At 48.8% G+C, this 19,446-nt stretch overlaps 1 protein-coding gene across 3 annotated transcripts in view; it reads left to right on the top strand.

Annotated features, from left to right (window-relative positions):
* RECK (reversion inducing cysteine rich protein with kazal motifs) overlaps positions 1–19,446 on the top strand; it is a 141,533-nt gene that overhangs the window by 104,161 nt on the left and 17,926 nt on the right. For all 3 annotated transcript variants that reach the window (XM_074945139.1, XM_074945137.1, XM_074945138.1), the window contains one exon: positions 2,154–2,227. In XM_074945139.1, coding sequence (XP_074801240.1) covers positions 2,154–2,227 — 74 coding nt within the window. The remainder of the gene's footprint in view (positions 1–2,153; positions 2,228–19,446) is intronic.

Here is a 19,446-nt window from a genome sequence, read left to right as displayed (position 1 = left end):
TTTGTCTCTCGTGTGTGTGTGTGTGTGTGTGTTGTACATATAAAATTTAACAGTGAATGTAGAATATGGCTACATAATAGATATCAGCGTTTATTGTCTTGCATGGAGAGCTTCAGCAGAAGGAATCATCTGAAAGATATGAGTATTCTCCTTTAACTGCCAAACAACTTTCTAGAGATTTTGGTGTGTGATACATATTTGTCCTCATTTGTTGCCAAAGAGTCTTGGAAATAACTCTTATGTCCAAGGATAATGTTTGTTTCATTTTCAATAATAAGAAAGTATTGCTAAATATTTTGCTTATGGAAATTTGTGTGGAACTGTCATAAGTTGTACCCTAGAAATCTGAGCTTTAGCAAACAGTCCCCTCTAAGAGTTACTTTAGGAAAGCTCACATACTCAACTATTCTTCTCTAGCAAGATTTGTGATGAAAAGCAAGCCTACCAACTGTTAACAGTCACACTAGGTTGCTACCAGCCTTTTCACACAAGTGCAGGATCTAACAGACCACACATGTTTTCATGCTACAGAAACCAAATAATTCAAATATGCAGAAGTAAAACGTTCTCAAAGTGTATGGATTGTAAGGAAGGATGGTCCAATGGTTAGAATGCTAGCCTGAGATTCTAGAGACCCAGATTCAGATCCCCACTCTGCCAGACTTCTTATGTGACATTGGGCAAGTCACTTAGGGCCAAGTATTTAAAGCTATTTAGGTGTAGATGCCTTAATACCTTTAAAAATCTTGCCCTAGCCTCTTGGCATGTCTGTGCATTTGAGCTGGGGGTGATTCCCAGCTCCAGGAGACATGTGTGCTAGTTTTCATTGAACGTGTCAGCTAAAAATAGACAGTAGGCGCAACAGTGCAAGTGGTAGGAGGGGCTAGCCACCCTGATTCCATGCCCACTGGAGATGCTAGGTGCATACACCGGGTAGTTAGCCCCTCCCACCGCTTGCGCTGCTGTAGCAACATTCTGTTTTTGGTGTGCTAGCTCGATGAGAGTTTGCACGTGAGTATGTCTCTGAGTTTCGGAATCACCCCCGCAACTCAAACTGTAGACATACCCTCTTGGTGCCTCAGTTCCCCATCTGTAAGCTGGGGATAATAGGATAAGTACGATCTCATAGGGGTTTTATGAGGATAAATGTGTGTAAGACTGTGTGAAGTGCTCAGGTGTTTATGTAGTTGAGACTATTTAAATACCTAAGCTAAATATATTGTGATTTTTTTTCTGAGTAGGACAGAGCCAGAAGTGGGGAAGAGGCTTTGACTTGTATCTAAAGACTGTCTTTAGTCACCCATCTGACTCCTGAATTCTTCTTTGGAGTGTTCAGTGGTAATGGGGCAATTGGGTGGGCTGCAGAGGTGGTGCGGAGGACTGGATGAAGAAAGCTCATTCAGGGAATGAAGTAACAGCAGCTCTGGAAGACAGACACCTGAAGAGGGAGGGGAGAATAGTAGAGTAAGAGGTAGGTGGTAAAACAGAAGCCCCAGGGGAGAGGTGGCTAACAAGGAAAGCAAGTATAGGTGAATATAGATAAATAATGGAAATCTTAGAAGAAATCTGCCTGACAAGCCAAGAACCTAAATCCCAACTTGCCATAGCTGTGTAAACAAGTTAAAATTGTGCATTTACCCTGCAGTCTTTTGATTACACTAATGATTTATGCCATCAAGCTCTTTCCACCTGCATCTATAATGGTTACAATAATCTGGTATCTATCTTGTTGCTCTAGTTCTCCCTCGCCTCCATTCCAGTAGTTATTACAGACTTTGGGGTACTTTCCCGAGCTGTGCACATGTAGTGTATCTTGCCTTGTGACTTAGCATGTACTTGCATATTTTTGTAGCCTCATAGCAATATGATACCATATTTAAGTGATTAGAAGTTGATCCTATGACTCCACATTGGAATAGCATTTGATGCATGTGGGATTGGATTGTTTTTGAATTGCAGCTGCTAAACATAAAAATTGCACAGAAATTTCATAACCCAACCACTGACTGGAAAGGTCTGTTTTCATAAAGGAAACTTTGGGTTTGGGAGTTTTGTTACTGTGTATCATTTACCATTTAATTTTGACCTTCACTTGCTTGGAAGGATCTGATTAAAACCCTGAAGTGCAACCTGCTTTTGTTTGTGTCATGTAGGAGCCTGCTGCCCATTGTGTGCTGGAATGCTGAGAGTCTTATATGATAAAGACAAGCTGGACACTTTTGCCAAGGTAAAGAACTGTAGCCATTTCCCATGTAAAATGGCTGAAAATTTTGAAGGGCAGTTTGTGACAGCCGGTTGTTTTGAAAAATTGGGAGTATTAACCTCCAAAAATGCCAAATTATTGTGTAATAAACCAGAAAGTTTAAAATACTCTATAATGGTTCCTTTTTCATAAATAGGAACCATTTGGTTTGCTTTTCATCATCTTTATAATTTTACAGTCTGTTTTAGTCATTGGTATTAAGGTGTAAGAATTGAATTGTAATAGAGAACAAAACAGAGAAGGTTCAAATAAATACTATCATGTGCTCCATACAATTTTACAATAGTTTTGTGATATAAGATTGCAGCAGCTTAAATAATTTAAATTGGGGAAGAAAAATACCTATATCCGTTCTGTACCAGTGATGGGATTGTTCCTTTATAGCTTTCAGAATTTGATGTAGCGTTACTTAATATTTTCCTACTACTGCCCTGGGAAGAACTATTCTATTCTGTTAATATATTTCTCTATAAGTACCTTTACTCTTATTTTCCTCTGCTTAATTTAACCTCTTTCCTCCTGATACACCTCCTGAAAAATATTCTCTAACTTTGATGGTTTACACTCTTCTGATACTTTAAAAATGTGATAATTATCTAAGTCATTGTTTAGCCAAACTATTCCTGGGTAACTCTTTTTAACTTCCACATAAGACAGACTTCCTTCCCCTCCCTGTGTTCCTTTCTCTAAACCTCCAGTTTGGTAATAATTTTTTCTGCTGTTGAGTGTCCAGAACATTTGAGATGTTGCCTCCCTAATGCAGTGTACAGAGAAGCTACATTCCCTACTGGCCCATGGTGTGATGCCATAAATAACATTTGGTACCACATCACATTGCTATATCTTGTGATTATGATATCTGGTATGAAAAAAGGGAACTTTTTTTTCCCCCCTGTCAACATGGTGTTTCTCATTTTCAAAAAAGACAACCAACAGATAAAACAGAATAACTCCTCAACAACAACTGAAACATGATATCAATATTTAGACAATTATGTGGAAGCTATGCTAATTATTTACAAGCGTGCAATTTCTTCTTGTGATGAGTGTTCATATCCGGGATACAGTTTCTCAATACTTTTCCAAAGTGTCTGCAGGATGCAAACAACCTCTTCTAAACAGTTTGATTCTATATGTTATACTCTCTGAGTTAAAGAAGAATAATTACAAAATGGCTTAATGAAACTGTCAAATAATGTAAATCCCAAATTTGACCCTGTAATGCTCCTCACTCGGGGTCTGGTTGGGAAGTGTGGCCTAGTGGTCACGGCCACAACCCGGGCCTGCCAAGGGGATTGTGGGGAGGGGAGCCCAGGACCTCCTACTCCACTGGGCTCTGACTCAGGGCCCTTAGGGCTACCAGTAATCTGGCAACCAAGGCTGTCCTCCCTGGGCCTCTTCCTCTCATCTCCCCCTGTGGGGTCAGCTCAGTCCAAGGCCTTTACCTGGTGGGGAAATCCAAACCAAAAGAAATAAGAGGGAGATACCAATGTCACAGGATACTTCCCTCTCTGGTTGCGTCTTCTGTGGGTCCTCCCTTCCCTCAAGGAGGGCCCCTTTGGGCAGCAGCGTCAGAACCTTTAGCTTTCCCTCTGCTCTGCTGCAGCTGTGGACTGCAGGTCTGCTCACCTCCAGCTCTGCCACCCAAATGAGCTAATCCCCTGCCTTTTAATTCCTCTAGCAGATGGAGCATTTGCTGCAGACGTGGTGGGCGGGGCTGGCTGAGCCCAAAATAATCCCTTAACCTCTTGGTGCTCAGTGTGGGTTTTGTACACCACATCACAGACCCTAAAGGGGATCATGAAATACTAGTTCTTCTAGGAATGTCCCTGTGGGTGCTCCACTTTTTGGGGGGTTTGAGCGCCCTTGAGCTTCTAGTCTGAGATTTAAGGTAGCAGTGCCCTGGTTGGCCACGCACGCGCTGCTGTCAGCTCGTGCTGCTCTGAGTGGGTATCGCATGTGCATAGCCAGCCGTCCCCCAGTTCGTTCTTTGCCGCTTTCTTTGGCTTTGGTCAGAACAACAGCAGAGCCTCAGAATAATCTTCATCAGAATACTTTTTCCTTTCCTTTTTTGCCCAAAATTACCCCTTCCCGTTCCCTGCAGGGTTCATGTCTCTTCCCTTTCTGTTTAAAAACAAACAAACCAACCAGAGACACTCTTCAAACAGCTATGCCTGGCTCCCCAGGCTTTAAACGTTGCCTCACCTGTAGACTGTCAATACCAGTCTCTGACAGTCACTCCTAGTGACCATGCTGCCTGGGGGAGACTCACGTTATGCAGAAGTGCCACCACCGCAAAAAGCTAATGGCAAGGATCAGAAACGCTTGGGAACTCCTGCTCAAACTGATGCTTATGGAGAAATCCCTGCATCCTGCCTCTGACCCTGAGCAGGGGACCCCTCCCCACCAGCTCACTGACTCACCAACTGCCCTGTCAGACATGGGGTCCTCCTCTAAGACGAGCACAAAGGATCCAGCCCCCATGAAAACAAAGAAGCGGTCTCACTCCTCCCCCCAGGGAGAATCGCCATGCAAAAAGTGATCTCCGACCACTAAATCCACCCCAGTACCATCGGCACGCAGAGCCTCGGACCGCATGGCACCGGGTTCGTCCAGTGCAGAGGCAACCCGAGGCGTGAAAGACCCGGTGCGGTTTAGCTCTCAGACAGGCAGCCACTCATACAGGCAAAACTAAGCCTGTTCTTCTTCGAGTACTTGCTCATATCGATTCCAATTAGGTGTGTGCGTGCTGCGTGCATGGCCATTGGAGAATTATTACCCTAGCAAGACCCAGTGGGTCGGCTGTGGAACCCCCTGGAGTGGCGCCTTCATGGCGCTGGATATATGCCCCAGCCAACCCAGCGCCCCCTCAGTTCCTTCTTACCGCCAGTGACGGTCGTTGGAACTTTGGAGCTCGGCTTGGCTGCTCTCCACTCTCCCTACCGTTTTTCCTACACAGTTTGTTAATAGTTTAATAGTTATAGTTGTAGTTATAGTTATTTGTATTAGTGGGGTTGGAAGGGGTTTTCCTCCTCCCCATCTTTTGCTTGGGCTCATGCCCAAGGCTCCGGGCTTTAAGCCCTGCGATTCCTGCTCTAAGCCCATACCAAGGGGCGACCCCCATGACTCTTGCCTGAAGTGTCTGGGGGAGTCTTATCAAGCAGACAAGTGCAGGATCTGCAGGGGGTTTCGTCCCTGGACTAAGAAGGAGTGGGACTTTCGCTTAAGAAAGCTCCTCATGGAGGCGGCTCTTAGTCCTCAGCCTGCAGCGATGTGCCAAGACCCAGCATCGAGCACTTCGGTGTGCAGCTCCGCAGAGACAGAGGTAGGAACGGCACTGTGATCGGACTCTGATAGAGACCCATGGCACCGACATTCCCTGGCACCGCAACAGACTTCATCCGTCCAGCAGCGCTCCCACTCGCCTAGCCAGAAGTGGCACCGCAAACTGGAAAAGGCTGGCCCACCTCAGCAGGCACCACCCTCCCTGGATCCGCCCACAGAGCCGCGTCCTACAGGGGAGTGCCCAGGGGTACAAGTGGCAGCTTTGGCACCATTGACTCTGGCACCAAGAGCGGATCCGTTGAGTCCAGTGCAACTGGACTCCCCTACTCGCAGCATGGTTGAGGTCCAGTTGCCGTCTACTCCAGATACCTTTGCGGCTGCAAGGGATCTGATTGCCATGACAGGCACCGGCACCTGTTCATGTGGCACCATCCCAGGGCAAGCCGGCTCTTATTCACTCGCTGGCACTGTTGGTCGAGCCGCAGCACCGATCCCGTTCTTGGCACGATTCCTGCTCCCGACACTGCTTGCAGTCCCGGCACGGCTCTCCATCACGGCGCTGGTCGTACTCGCGGCACCGCTCTGACTCCCGGTATTGTTCTCAATGCCGCTCCGTACACCAGTCGCCGTCCAGGAGTAGATCCTGATCCAGACGCTGCTCCCGATGCGTCATCGTCGCGGCCTACGTCCAGATCCAGGCACCGGTGTAGATCCCAGCACCACTCCCCAGCGTCATGGTACCGCTCTCCACCATCGCAACACCGATCTCCAGCTTCGTGGTACTACTCTCCATCGTCTCGTCAATGTGACTCGGCGCAGACCCACTCGGCACCACCGTGGCCATCGTGTTTTGCCTCTCGTTCATCAGAGTCTGAGGCAGGGTCACGTTTCTCAGACCGCCGCCACTTGGATCACGGCCGCCTGGACTCAGGGGCTGGACGTTGGCAGGCACAGGAGCAAGGTCCCGCTCAAGAGTCCACTCAGTGGCCCTTTTGGATGCCCTGGGCATACCAGCAGGCCCAGGGTACTTCATCTGGGCTTCTCGTTCAGCCCCGTCCAAGCTGCGAGTGCCAGAGGCCACTTCTAGCCATCCTACTCCTGGAGGCATGGAGACTGTGGTGTCATCCTTCCCGCCTCCAGGCCCTCCTCCAACTCCAGTTCCTGGTCCGGAAACCGAAGTCACGGGCTCAGGGCAACAGGGCCCAGCTCAGCAAGAGGCTCCAGATGATCCTCTGCCTCCTTTGGCCGCCTCCTCATCCTCACCCGACGAGGCGGTGGCGGAAACTGCTATATTGGGTCCCCCTCCAATAGATCTCCATGCCCACCAGGACCTTTTACGCAGAGTGGCGTGGAATATGAACCTGCAAGCACAGGACGTTATTGAGGTGGAGGACCCTGTGGTTGACATTTTGTCCACCGATGCTCCATTTAGGGTGGCCCTACCACTCATCCGGACCATTCAGACCACAGCCAGAACAATCTGGCAAATGCCTGCGTCCATTCCCCCAACTGCTAAAGGGTTGGAGCGGAAGTATTTCGTCCCCTCCAAGGGATATGACTGTCTCTACACTCATCCACAGCCCTGTTCACTGGTGGTGGCCTCAGTGAACGAGAAGGAGCAGCATGGTCAGCAAGCCCCGGCGCCCAAGTCAAAAGAGGCCAAGTACTTCGATCTGTTTGGGCGCAAAGTCTATTCCTCGGTGGGACTTCAGCTCCAGATCGTGAACCAGCAGGCGCTCCTGAGCAGATACAATTTTAACTTTTGGAACACCATGATGAAGTTCAAGGAGCTGGTACCTCCAGAGTCCAGAGAAGAGTTTGGGGCCCTCGTAGAAGAGGGCAAAACGGTGGCGTGGACTTCATTGCAGGCCTCCTTGGACACTGCGGACTCTGCCGCTCGGACCCTCTCTTCAGGCATCACAATGAGGCGTATCTCTTGGCTTCAAGCTTCCGGCTTACCACCGGAGCTTCAGCAAACATTGCAGGATCTCCCCTTTGATGGAGAGAGCCTGTTTTTGGACAAGACTGACTCAAGGCTTCAGAGCCTCAAAGACTCAAGGGCCATATTGAGGTCACTGGGCATGCACACACCAGCTACCCAGCAGAAGCCCTTTAAACCTCAGCCTCAACGCTCCTATCCCCGTCCTTGGCCGAGGCAGGATTTTTATAGGAGACTTGGGGCGTAATGGCAGGAGGAAGTCCTCCAACCACCAATCCGGGCAGGGCCAGGGCCCTTCCAAGCCCTCGGCAGGTTCTAAACAAAACTTTTGAAGGGACGCGTGAGGATGATGTACCGGACCTCGTTCAGGATCCTACCCCACCCTTCTTGAATCGTTTATCCCGTTTCCACCGTGCTTGGTCCCTCATACCTACGGACCATTGGGTTCTTTGCACGATGGAAAGGGGATACTCACTCTCTCCAATTTTTTCTCCGCACCCTCCCACCCTCCCTCCCCATCCCTCTTCAGGGACCCCTCTCACGAGCAACTCCTCATTCAGGAGGTTCAGATGCTTCTCGCCATGGGGGCGATCAAGGAGGGTCCAAGGGAGCTAAGGGGCAGGGGGTTTTACTCCCCTTACTTCCTAACTCCCAAGGCAAAGGGCGGATTTCGGCCTATCCTGGACCTGCGCGGACTCAACAAATTCATGGTAAAGTTGAAGTTCCACATGCTCTCCTTGGGCACCATTATACCTTCCCTGGATCCTGGAGATTGGTACGCTGCCCTTGACATGAAGGACGCATATTTCCACATAGCGATCCATCCAGTGCACAGATGCTTCCTCCGCTTTATGATCAACCGCAAACACTATCAGTTCACGGTCCTTCCGTTCAGTCTCTCTACGGCCCCCCGGGCGTTCACCAAATGTATGGCAGTCGTGGCAGCTTTCCATCATCGACGACGGATACAGGTATACCCATATCTCAACAACTGGCTCATCCGAGGTCGCACCAAAGAACAGGTACAGTCCCACCTTCAATTGGTCACGGACACGTGTTGTCGATTAGGCCTCCTTTTCAACGTGGCGAAGTCTACGCTAGAACTGACCCAGAGAATAGAATTCATCGGGGCAGTCCTGGACTCTGTGCGTGATCGAGCCCTTCTGCTGGACACTCGTTTCCAAGGTTTGGCAAGCCTCACCCAGAGCCTTCAAAGCTTCCCAACCTCGACGGCAAGAACATGCTTGAGTCTTCTAGGACACATGGCTTCCTGCACATACGTGACCAGGCATGCCAGACTATGGCTCCGCCCACTTCAAGCCTGGCTGGCATCAGTTTATTGCCCAGGTCGAGACAGCCTGAACCTGGTGGTCACCATCCCAGAGAGAGTCCTGGCCTCTCTCCACTGGTGGCTAGACCCCAGGGCCGTATGCGAAGGAGTCCCCTTCCACACCCGTCAGCCCTAGGATGGGGCACCCATCTTGGGGACATCCAGAGGTAGGGTCTATGGGCCCCATCTGAGCTCTCTCTCCATATCAACGTGCGGGAGCTAATGGCAGTACGTCTGGCTTGTCAAGCCTTTCAGGAGCAGTTGCATGGTCGGTGTGTGGTGGTCCTCACAGACAACACCATGGCCATGTTCTAGATCAGCAAGCAAGGGGGGGCTCGTTCCTCCCCCCTCTGTCAGGAGGCCATTCGACGGTGGGAGTTCTGCAGAGCCCACTCCATTCACCTGGTGGCGTCTTTTCTTCCAGGGGTCCAGAACATGTTGGCAGAACACCTCAGCAGGTCCTTCCACTCCCACAAGTGGTCGCTCCATCTGGATGTCATCCACTCCATCTTCCTAAAGTGGGGGTTTCCCCAGGTCGACCTGTTTGCCTCACGCAGCAATCGGAAATGCCCGGCATTTTGCTCCCTCCAAGGTCGCTCCCCGGGCTCTCTCACAGACACCTTTCTACTCCCATGGACGAGCCGATTGTTTTACACCTTCCCGCCATTTCCCCCTGTACACAAGGTCCTGCTCAAGGTGTGCAGGGACAGGACATGGCTGATTCTGGCGTGGCCCAGGCAACATTGGTACACCACGCTGTTGGAGATCTCCGTGGACGCCCCAGTGCTGCTGCCCCTTTTTCCAGACCTGATCGCTCAGGATCACGGCCGTCTCTGTCACCCCGACCTACAATCGCTCCACCTCACAGCGTGGATGCTGCATGACTGAGCCATTCAGAACTCCTCTGTTCTCATTTGGTGCAGCAGGTTCTGTTGGGTAGCAAGAAACCTTCCACTTGGGCCACATATATGGCTGAGAGGAAGCGATTCTCATGCTGATGCACTCACCGTGGCACGCCCCCCCTCCAAGCGTCAGTCCAAAATGAGTGGCACGATCTCCTGGATCTGAAACAGCAGGGCCTGGCTATATCATCCATCAGAGTTCACCTGGCAGCCATCTCAGCTTTCCACCTGGGAGCAAATGGCCCATCTGTTTTCGCCAACCCAATGGTCGGTAGGTTCCTTAAGAGACAGGACCGTGTCTACCCGCAGGTATGGCAGCCAGTCCCCACGTGGGACCTTAACCTGGTCCTCTCCAGGTTTATGGGGCCCCCGTTCGAGCCGTTGGCCACCTGTTCCCTCCTATACCTCTCTTGGAAAATGGCTTTCCTCATTGCTATCACGTCGGCGAGGCGTGTCTCCGAACTCGGAGCTCTTACCTTGGAATCACCCTACATGATCTTCCATAAGGATAAGGGGCAGCTGTGACCTCACCCTGCCTTTCTTCCCAAGGTGGTATCGACCTTCCATATCAACCAGGACATTTTCCTCCCAGTTTTTTATCCAAAACTGCACGCCAGTCGTCAGGAGCAGCGGCTACACTTCCTCGATGTTCGTAGTGCCCTTGCCTTCTACATTAAGCATACGAAGCCGTTCAGGAAAACGACCCAGCTCTTCGTCGTGGTGGCGGACCGGATAAAGGGCTTCCCGGTCTCCTCTCAGCGTATCTCTTCTTGGATCATGTCCTGTATCTGTGCTTGCTATGATCTGGCCAGTGTTCTGACCCTGCCCCTCACCGCTCACTCCACAAGGGCTCAGGCCTTGTCGGTGGCTTTCCTGGCCCAGGTGCCAATCCAGGAGATCTGCAGAGCCGCTACTTGGTCTTCAGTACATACTTTTACTTCACACTATGCCATCGTCCGACAAGCCAGAGACGATGTGGCGTGTGGTAGAGCGGTCCTACAATCCACAGTACTTCACTCCGACCCCACCACCTAGGTAAGGCTTGGGAGTCACCTAATTGGAATCTATATGAGCAAGCACTCGAAGAGGAAAAGACGGTTACTCACCCTTGTAACTTGTTCTTCGAGATGTGTTGCTCATATCCATTCCAAACCCACCCTCCTGCCCATCTGTTGGAGTGGCCGGCAAGAAGGAACTGAGGGGGCGCTGGGTCGGCTGGGGCATATATCCAGCACCATGAAGGCGCCACTCCAGGGGGCTCCACAGCCGACCCACTGGGTGTTGCTAGGGTAAAAATTCTCCGACGGCCGTGCACGCAGCACGCGCACACCTAATTGGAATGGATATGAGCAACACATCTCGAAGAACAACAGTTACAAAGGTGAGTAACTCTCTTTTCCCTCAGAGCCTAGAGAGTTGAAGCCCTCAGCACAGAGCAGTACTGTGGCGCCACCTCCGGTCAGCCCTCTAACCAATCTAGGTCCAGAACACTAAGATCAGCTAGATCTACTTCACTGGTTGCCTCAGCTTCTCCTGAAGTTGCCGGGGAGGAGCAAGAGGGCAATGAGGACTTAATAGAGTGTGACATCCAACCTCCTACCAATATTTGTTCATCGTCCCCGGAGGATACAATCATGCCTCCCCCTACACCGGCGGACGACTGTAAATCTTTCCAAGATCTGTTCAAGCATCTGTTGATTCCCTAGCCATCTGCTTAGAAGAGCTGCCAGAGACACAGCATAAGCTCACAGACATTCTCCATGCCTCTTCTACGGCCAAGATTGCATTGCCTATTAATTCTGCCATTGTGGACCCAGCAAAAATGGTTTGGCAGACACCGGCCACAGCCCCCCCCCCCCCTGTAAACATTCAGACAAGAAGTATTACATGCCAGCTAAAGGGGCTGAGTTCCTCTTCACTCACCCTAGCCCAAACTCACTGGTTGTGGAAGCCGTTAATCAAAGGGGAAAACAACACCTGTCTCGTACCACCCCTTACAATAAAGACTGGAAATGCCTTCACCTGTTTGGTAGAAAGGCCTATTCCTCAGCAACTCTTCAGTTACGCATCGCTAACTAGTCCACACTATTAGCCAAATCCACTCTCAACAATTTTGCGCAGATGTCTGTTTATTGAGCATCTTCCAACAGACAAAAAAGAACAATACAAAGTGAGCATCTCAGAAGGTCCCCTGATTGCCAAGACAGCCTTGCAGGCATTACTGGATTCTGCAGATACGGTGGCTCGCTCCATCGCCATGTCAGTAGTCATGTGGAGGGCCTCTTGGCTCCACCTTTCTGGCTTCCCCAAGGAAATCCACGCGACAATCGAGGACTTACCTTTTGAGGGATAGAAACTCTTTGCGGACACCACGGATGCAGCCTTGCATCCACTCAAGGACTCCCGTGCCATGCTGAAAACCTTGGGAATTCACGTACCTGATAACAAAAAGAAACGGCACATTTTACACCCAGCGCTTCCATACTGCTCTGTATACCCATCCGCAGAGATAGTACTACCAACGTCGCAAACAACATCAGCCAAGACGACTACAGACACCGGGGCAATGCACCACGTCCCAACCATCTAATTCTAGACAGGCATTTGAAGTGTTGGTCGAGGGCATGAGAGCCCATCAAATTCCATTGCCACAACCATCTCCCGATTCCAGTCCATTTGGAGACTGCCTAACACCTTTCTATCCGGTCTGGGCAACCATTACATCGGACAAATGGGTTCTGGAAATTATATGCAAGGGCTATTCCCTCCCCTTCACCTCTATTCCATCAACCCACCCTCCTTCCCCGTCCCTCTTCAGGGACCCTTCTCACAAGCACCTACTACAGCAGGAAATAAATCACCTCCCACAACTCAGTGCCGTAGTACCTGTACCTCCCAAACACAGGAGGACCGGGTTTTATTCACACTATTTCCTCACCTAAAAGAAAGTGGGTGGCTGGAGGCCCATATTGGACTTGCACAAGTGAAACAAGTTTATCAGAACTCAGTATTTCAAGATGGTTACTCTTGCAACCATAATCCTGGCATTGGAGAAGGGAGATTGACTCTTGACCCTCAACCTCCAGGATGCTTATTTCCATGTTACCATACATCCTGCACATAGAAGGTTCCTTTGTTTCACAGTAGGCAACCTGCATTTCCAGTACAAAGAGCTCCCATTTGGTCTTTTCACAGCCCCGTGAGTTTTCTCCAAAGTCCTCACTGTGGTCACAGCCCATCTTCACAGACAGGGAATAATTATATTCCCCTACCTGGATGATCGCCTGTTGAAAGCTTGTACATACCAATGGGCGGTTGACGCTTTGCTCACTGCAACTCTGTTCAGAAGACTAGGCCTACAAATCAATGCCCTAAAATCGACCCTAATTCTGACCCAACAGTTGGAATCCAGAGGTGCCCACCTGGACTGCACCACGGCATTGGCAAGTCTACCCCAACAACGCTTCTTGACATTAACGAACCTCATAGCAACCATACAAAACAGCCCACAGACATCCGCCAGGTTATGCCTCCAACTTCTAGGACACATCAGCAACCACGTTTGTTGTAAAACATGCACGACTTCATATGAAGCACCTTCAGGCATGGCTCTATACAGTATACATTCCTCACAGACATTCCATTCACAAGCAACTGACCATGCCCACCACAATAAAGAACTTGTTATCCTGGTGGACAGACCATTCTAACGTCTGCACAGGGTGTCCCGTTCCAACGACACACCCCATTAGTAACGATAACTACAGATGTCTCTTTCCTGGGCTGGGGGGCACACCTGTCCGAACATACCATCCAGGGCAGATAGCCCTCCATGGAGTCCATGCTCCACATAAATCTATTGGAGCTCCAGGTGGTCCACAATGCATGCCACCATTTTCTGCCCCTCATTCACAACAAGACATTGCAGATCCTTACAGACAATTTGGCCACCATGTTTTATATCAATCGCCAAGGTGGGGCATGATCTTACCTGCTCTGCACAGAGGCAGTTCACCTTTGGGAGTGGTGCATCTCCCACAACATAGACCTCAAAGCAGCCTACCTACCGGGAAGCCAAAACAGCACAGTGGCTGAGCTAAGCAGAAACTTCTCCCAGACACACAAATGGGAAATGGGCCCAGAAATCCTCACCACTGTTTTCCAACACGGGGGTTTCCTCACAATAGACCTTTTTGCAACACCCCACAATACCAAGTGCCCTCAGTACTGCTCCCAGGCAGGACTTGGGGAAAACTCCCTCAGGGATGCCTTCCTCATGAAATGGGAAGCGCCTCTAATATATGCTTTTCCCCTGATTCCTCTGATATCTCGTGTCCTTTACATGATAAAACAGGACAGATCCCAAGTAATCCTGATCATACCAATGTGGCCCAGACAAACCTGGTTTCCCTACCTCAACCAGATGATCACAACATCACTGTGGCTCCTCGCACTCGTACCTCCCCTACTCACTCCAGACTCAGGTAGTCTCCATCACCCAAATATCCCAATCCTCCATCTCAAGGCATGGCTAATTTGTGGCTGACACCTCTGGAGGCAGGCTGTTCTAGAGAGGTCCGGGATATTTTGATGAACAGCAGACGATTTACCACACGAAAAACATATACTCAAAAGTGGCTTCATTTCTCCATATGGTGCGGAGACAAACAACTCTCCCCTCAGATGGCTCCATTACCCGCAATACTTGAATATATGCTGATCCTAAAAAAATCGGGTCTTTCTATCAGTTCACTCCGGGTACACTTATCTGCAGTCACAGCTTTCCATTCCAAAGTAGATGGCCTCACTATATTCATGCATGCTCTCACTAAACAGTTCCTCAAGGGTATACAGAATACTTACCCTACAGTCAGAGACCCTGCCCCTATGTGGGACCTTAACTTAGTCCTCCGTACCCTCATGGGCAAACCTTTTGAACCTCTGGCTACCTGCTCCTATTACACTTGTCCATGAAAGTCGCCTTCCTAGTCACAATTAAGTCGGCATGACGGGTTGGAGAGCTTGGTGCCCTGATGGTAACTTCACCTTACACCGTATTCCTCAAGGACAAGGTAATCCTTTGCCCACATCTGAAATTCATACCTAATGTGGCCTCATCCTTCCATCTCAACCAGCTCATCTACTTACCTGTATTCTTCCCGAAGCTGCGCGCTGACAGCAGGGAAACATCTCTTCACACATTGGACGTTCGTAGAGCACTTGTGTTCTATATAGATAGAAGAAAGACATTCAGGAAATCTACCAAACTGTTCATTTCCACAACGGAACGATCTCAAGGACTAACCATTTCCAAACAGCGACTTTCAAAATGGACATCAGAGTGCATCCGATTATGCTACCATGAACACGACCTAGAACCCCTCTCTGGTCTTCACACACACTCCACCAGGGCTATGTCCACATCAATAGCCTTTCTTAAAGATACACCCATCATTGATATATGTAAAGCAGCTACCTGGGCATCAGCCCAGACCTTCACCAGACATTACGCCATAGAGAAGCAATCAGTTTCTGATGCTCATTTCAGAAAATCAGTGTTATCCACCACTCAGTAAACATCTTCGAAGCCCCACCTTCCACTGAAGGGTACTGCTCCATAGTCACCTAAAAGTGGAGCACCCACAGGGACATTTCTAGAAGGAGGAGGAGGTTATTCACCTGTGCTAAGGCTCAGTCCTCCCTCCAGTCTTTGGTTAGTGCCCCAGCAAGCTGTGATTCCATCCTATGCTCCAGGGCTGAAATGCCTAATAAACCCCACTTGTTGATCTCAATCCATACATTGACTTTTTAAAAAACGGGTAGGAAGGAGCTATCACTTCAGAGATGAGACATAAATTTCCCTCTCCTGGACCCTCAGAGCCGAGACACAAGAGTGTTAGACTCATCCCAAGCTCTGCAGCTGAAGGGCAGCCTTATTATGCCTCAGTATTAGTAATGATGAGCGCCTATAGTACCAGCTAAATCTGCTGCCTGGTTTCCTTTGACACTGACCTTTTTGGTACCCAGCAGCTTGATACCTGCAGCTCCCACATGTCAGTGGCCAGCATCTTCGTGCGTACTGTCCCTTTTTGGAGCTTAAGGTCTATAAGCACAGAAGCCTGGTCTACACTGGAAAATTATGTCGGTTTAACTATGTTGACAGGGATGTGAAAAATCCACACCCCTGAGTAGTATTGTTAAGCCAGCCTAAGTCCCTGTGTAGACAGTACTAGGTTTATGGAAGAATTCTTCCATCAACCTAGCTATTGCCTCTCCAGGAGGTGGGTTACCTGCACAGATGGGAGAATCCCTCCCATCATTGTAGTTAGTGTCTACATTGAAGCGCTACAGCAGTGCCGCTCTAGCGGTACAGCTGCACTGTAGACAAGCGCAGAATAGTCTGTGGACCCAGTCAGCAGTGCTAACTAGACCTCCAGTCACCAAAACCACAGTACCAATACAGCTGTTGAGACATCGGCATCATCTACGTCCCTAACCCAAGTGCAAGGGATGCAAGAGCATCTTAGCACACCAGAAAGACTGCAGCCGCACCTGCTGGAGGTGGTGTATTACTTGGTCATAATAAAGGCTCAACTCCTTCTCCTTCTCCCCTTCCCCTGCGTGGGTACCATATGGAGTCAGGGAGGGACTCCAGTGATCTCTCTTGAAGCAGTAAAAGGCTTGGGGCTCCGGGACAGGCTCTTTGGTACCCTCCTCTGTGTCAGAACCTAGGAGAAAGAAGGAGCATCGCTCCTCTCGGAAAAGGAGTTTTCTGCTAGAAATTCCCAGTAAAAAGAAGTCCAAGTCACCTCAGCGCTCCTGATCTAAAGATGATTTCTTGGCTCAAGTCAGGTATGAGTAGAGCTCTGAGGGAGTGTGATGTCAGAACTCTAGCACCGTCTCAGGAATACCAGAGTATCAGGGACTACCTTGGCACCAAGCACTTTGGTACTGACCCCTGTGATCCCAATCTCTTTGGTACTACTTGCTTTGATGCCAAGTGCATCAATACTGTCTGCACTGAAGTTTATAGCACCATCATTCTCCATTCTGAAGTAATATGTGGTCCTGAGGGATCTTCATGTCACTGATCAGCTAGACTCTCCACTGCTTTTTACAGGACTAAATATCTCAACCACAGTGCTGATGGCCCTCCACTTTGGCAGTACTGCCTGCTAGTTACATCTCAACTAATGATGCAGCCTAGCAACCCCCGCTTCAGAAGCCCCCCACATTAGGTTTAGAGTGCTCTTTCTCGTCATCAGAGTCCCAACACAGTAGGAAATATTCATTGGAGCCCTCCGACTATTTGATCCTTTATTAGTATAAAAGAGGGCTTCATATATACCTAGATTATATAGGGAATAGAACAGTAGGCATATAATCTGGTACCTTCTTCCCTGGCCCCCAGACCCTTTTCCATATAATATTTAATCAGGGCCCTATTGGAACCCCTGGGGTCTTCACCATACAAGGCACCACATTTCATCACCACTTTCCAGGGTTAGAGCCTCCTTTCCTGCACCTTCCCAGGGAGCTTGGAGTATTAGCTTGAAGTTCATGAATCGGACATCTGCTCCCTCTCCCTTACCCCCAAGGAGTTATCTGAGGAGAAGCGGACAGAATAGCGGACAAAGCCAGTTACTATATTCTTTTCTTCCCCAGATAAGGCAGTGGTCACATCTACACCACCTCACAGATGACAAAAGAGCTTCCAAGACCTGCTCAGGCACACAGAAAATCTATTGAAATACCAATGGAAGTGGTACAAGAGAGCTCCTGTAGGCTCTTGAATATTCTTCATGTCTCTGTGCCTGTCATAAACATACAGCTAAGGATAGCCTAGAATTCCTTTGCTTCTGTAACTTGGCCCTTCTGCCTTCAGGCAGAGAAAAAAAAACCCTTTAACTGCTCTCAGCAAAAACCTGTTTCCAAGCAGCCAAAAGGAAAGAAAAATTTGTCCTTTTTAAAATCCTGCTGTGCTTTTGGTTCAAAAATGATCCCACTGCTCTGCCACCATGTCAGGGTTCCCTCCCCACTCTGAACTCTAGGGTACAGATGTGGGGACCCACATGAAAGACCCCCTAAGCTTATTTCTACCAGCTTAGGTTAAAAACTCCCCAGGCACAAATTCTCTCTTGTACCTTGGGTTTAAGTAACGCTGCCACCATCAAGTGATTTAACAAAGAACCAGGAAAAAGGACCACTTGGAGTTCCTCTTCCCCCAGCAATCCCCCGCAAGCCCTTACACCCCCTTTCCTGGGGAGGTTTGATGATAATATCCTAGCCAATTGGTTACAAAATGATCAAAGACCCAAACCCCTGGGTCTTGGAACAATGGGAAAATCAGTCAGGTTCTTAAACGAAGGATTTTATTTAAGGGAAGGTAAAAGAATCACCTCTGTAAAATCAGGGTGGTAAATACTTCACAGGGTATTCAAATTCAAAACACAGAGGATTCCCCTCTGGGAAAAACCTTAAAGTTACAGAAAACAGGAATAAACCTCCCTCTTAGCACAGGAAAAATTTACAAGCAAAACAAAAGTAAACTAATAAACTAATAATAATAAACTAATCCGCCTTGCCTGTCTTACCTATATTGGTTGCAATTTTGGAGACTTGGATTAGGATGGGTTGGAGAAGATGGATTTCTGTCTGGCCTCTCTGTCCCAAAAAAAAGAACACACACACACACACACACACACAGCACAACCCCCTCCTCCCTGATTTGAAAGTATCTTCTTTCCTCATTGGTCCTGTTGGTAAGGTGCTAACCCAGTTATCTGAGCTTCTTAACCCCTTACAGGTAAGGAGGAATTCTAGGCTACCCTTAGCTGTATGTTTATGACAGTGCCATTCGTATAGCACTGCCCATCAACAAAGTCCTATTACAGTCAGCAAAGCATAGCTGGCAAACATGAGCATCAGGAACTACAACCTCTAAAAAAGGCAGCTAGGAGGTACCAGGTGCCACCCAGACAGTCTAAGTATACACTCACCTAGTACCTGGCTTGCCACTGATGTGGCAGCTAGTTAAAGGAGCAAGCAACAACAGCCTCCAGAGATAAAGAAGCAGCTTGATATATTTGGACATAAGAGTTATTCATTTGCTGGCCTGCAATTCCAGGTTGCTAATTATCAGGCATTACTTTATGAATTGCCACAGATTCTCAGACTTTACTGACAAACTCCCACAGAAATGCAGGGTGAGGGGTTAAAATTTTCTGATGGACAGCTAATGTTGGTAGGGAGTTGCTCTGTAAACAGTCTGCTGGATTTCTACCCTTGCTCCCCCTGATTTGGGAATCACTTTCATTTTTTCAAAATGTCAGAACCTCATAACACCAAATTTCTGGGTTTTATACACTGTCAGATACTACATCTGCCCTCAACCCTCCACCCCATCTCAAGGACCTCACTCATGAGAGACTTGTATCAGGAGACAGAGTCACTTCTGTCTCTTGGTGCAATAGAAGAAATTACTCTACAGTTCTGGGGGAAGGACTTTTATTCTAATTATTTCCTTATAATGAAGAAAAAGGAAGAATGGCACCTGATTCTGGTCTTGAGGGGGCTCAACACCTTCATCTGGTGCTTCAAATTCAGAGGCATCCCTAGCCTCCATAATTCTATCATTAGATCCACAAGACTGGCTTCAAGTATCAGGGGGCAGCAGTGTTAGTCTGTATCCACAAAAACAACAAGGAGTCCGGTGGCACCTTAAAGA

Source organism: Natator depressus, chromosome 2, assembly GCF_965152275.1.
Source record: "Natator depressus isolate rNatDep1 chromosome 2, rNatDep2.hap1, whole genome shotgun sequence".
NCBI classification, from domain to species: domain Eukaryota; kingdom Metazoa; phylum Chordata; order Testudines; family Cheloniidae; genus Natator; species Natator depressus.
This window is presented reverse-complemented; position numbering and strand designations above follow the sequence as displayed.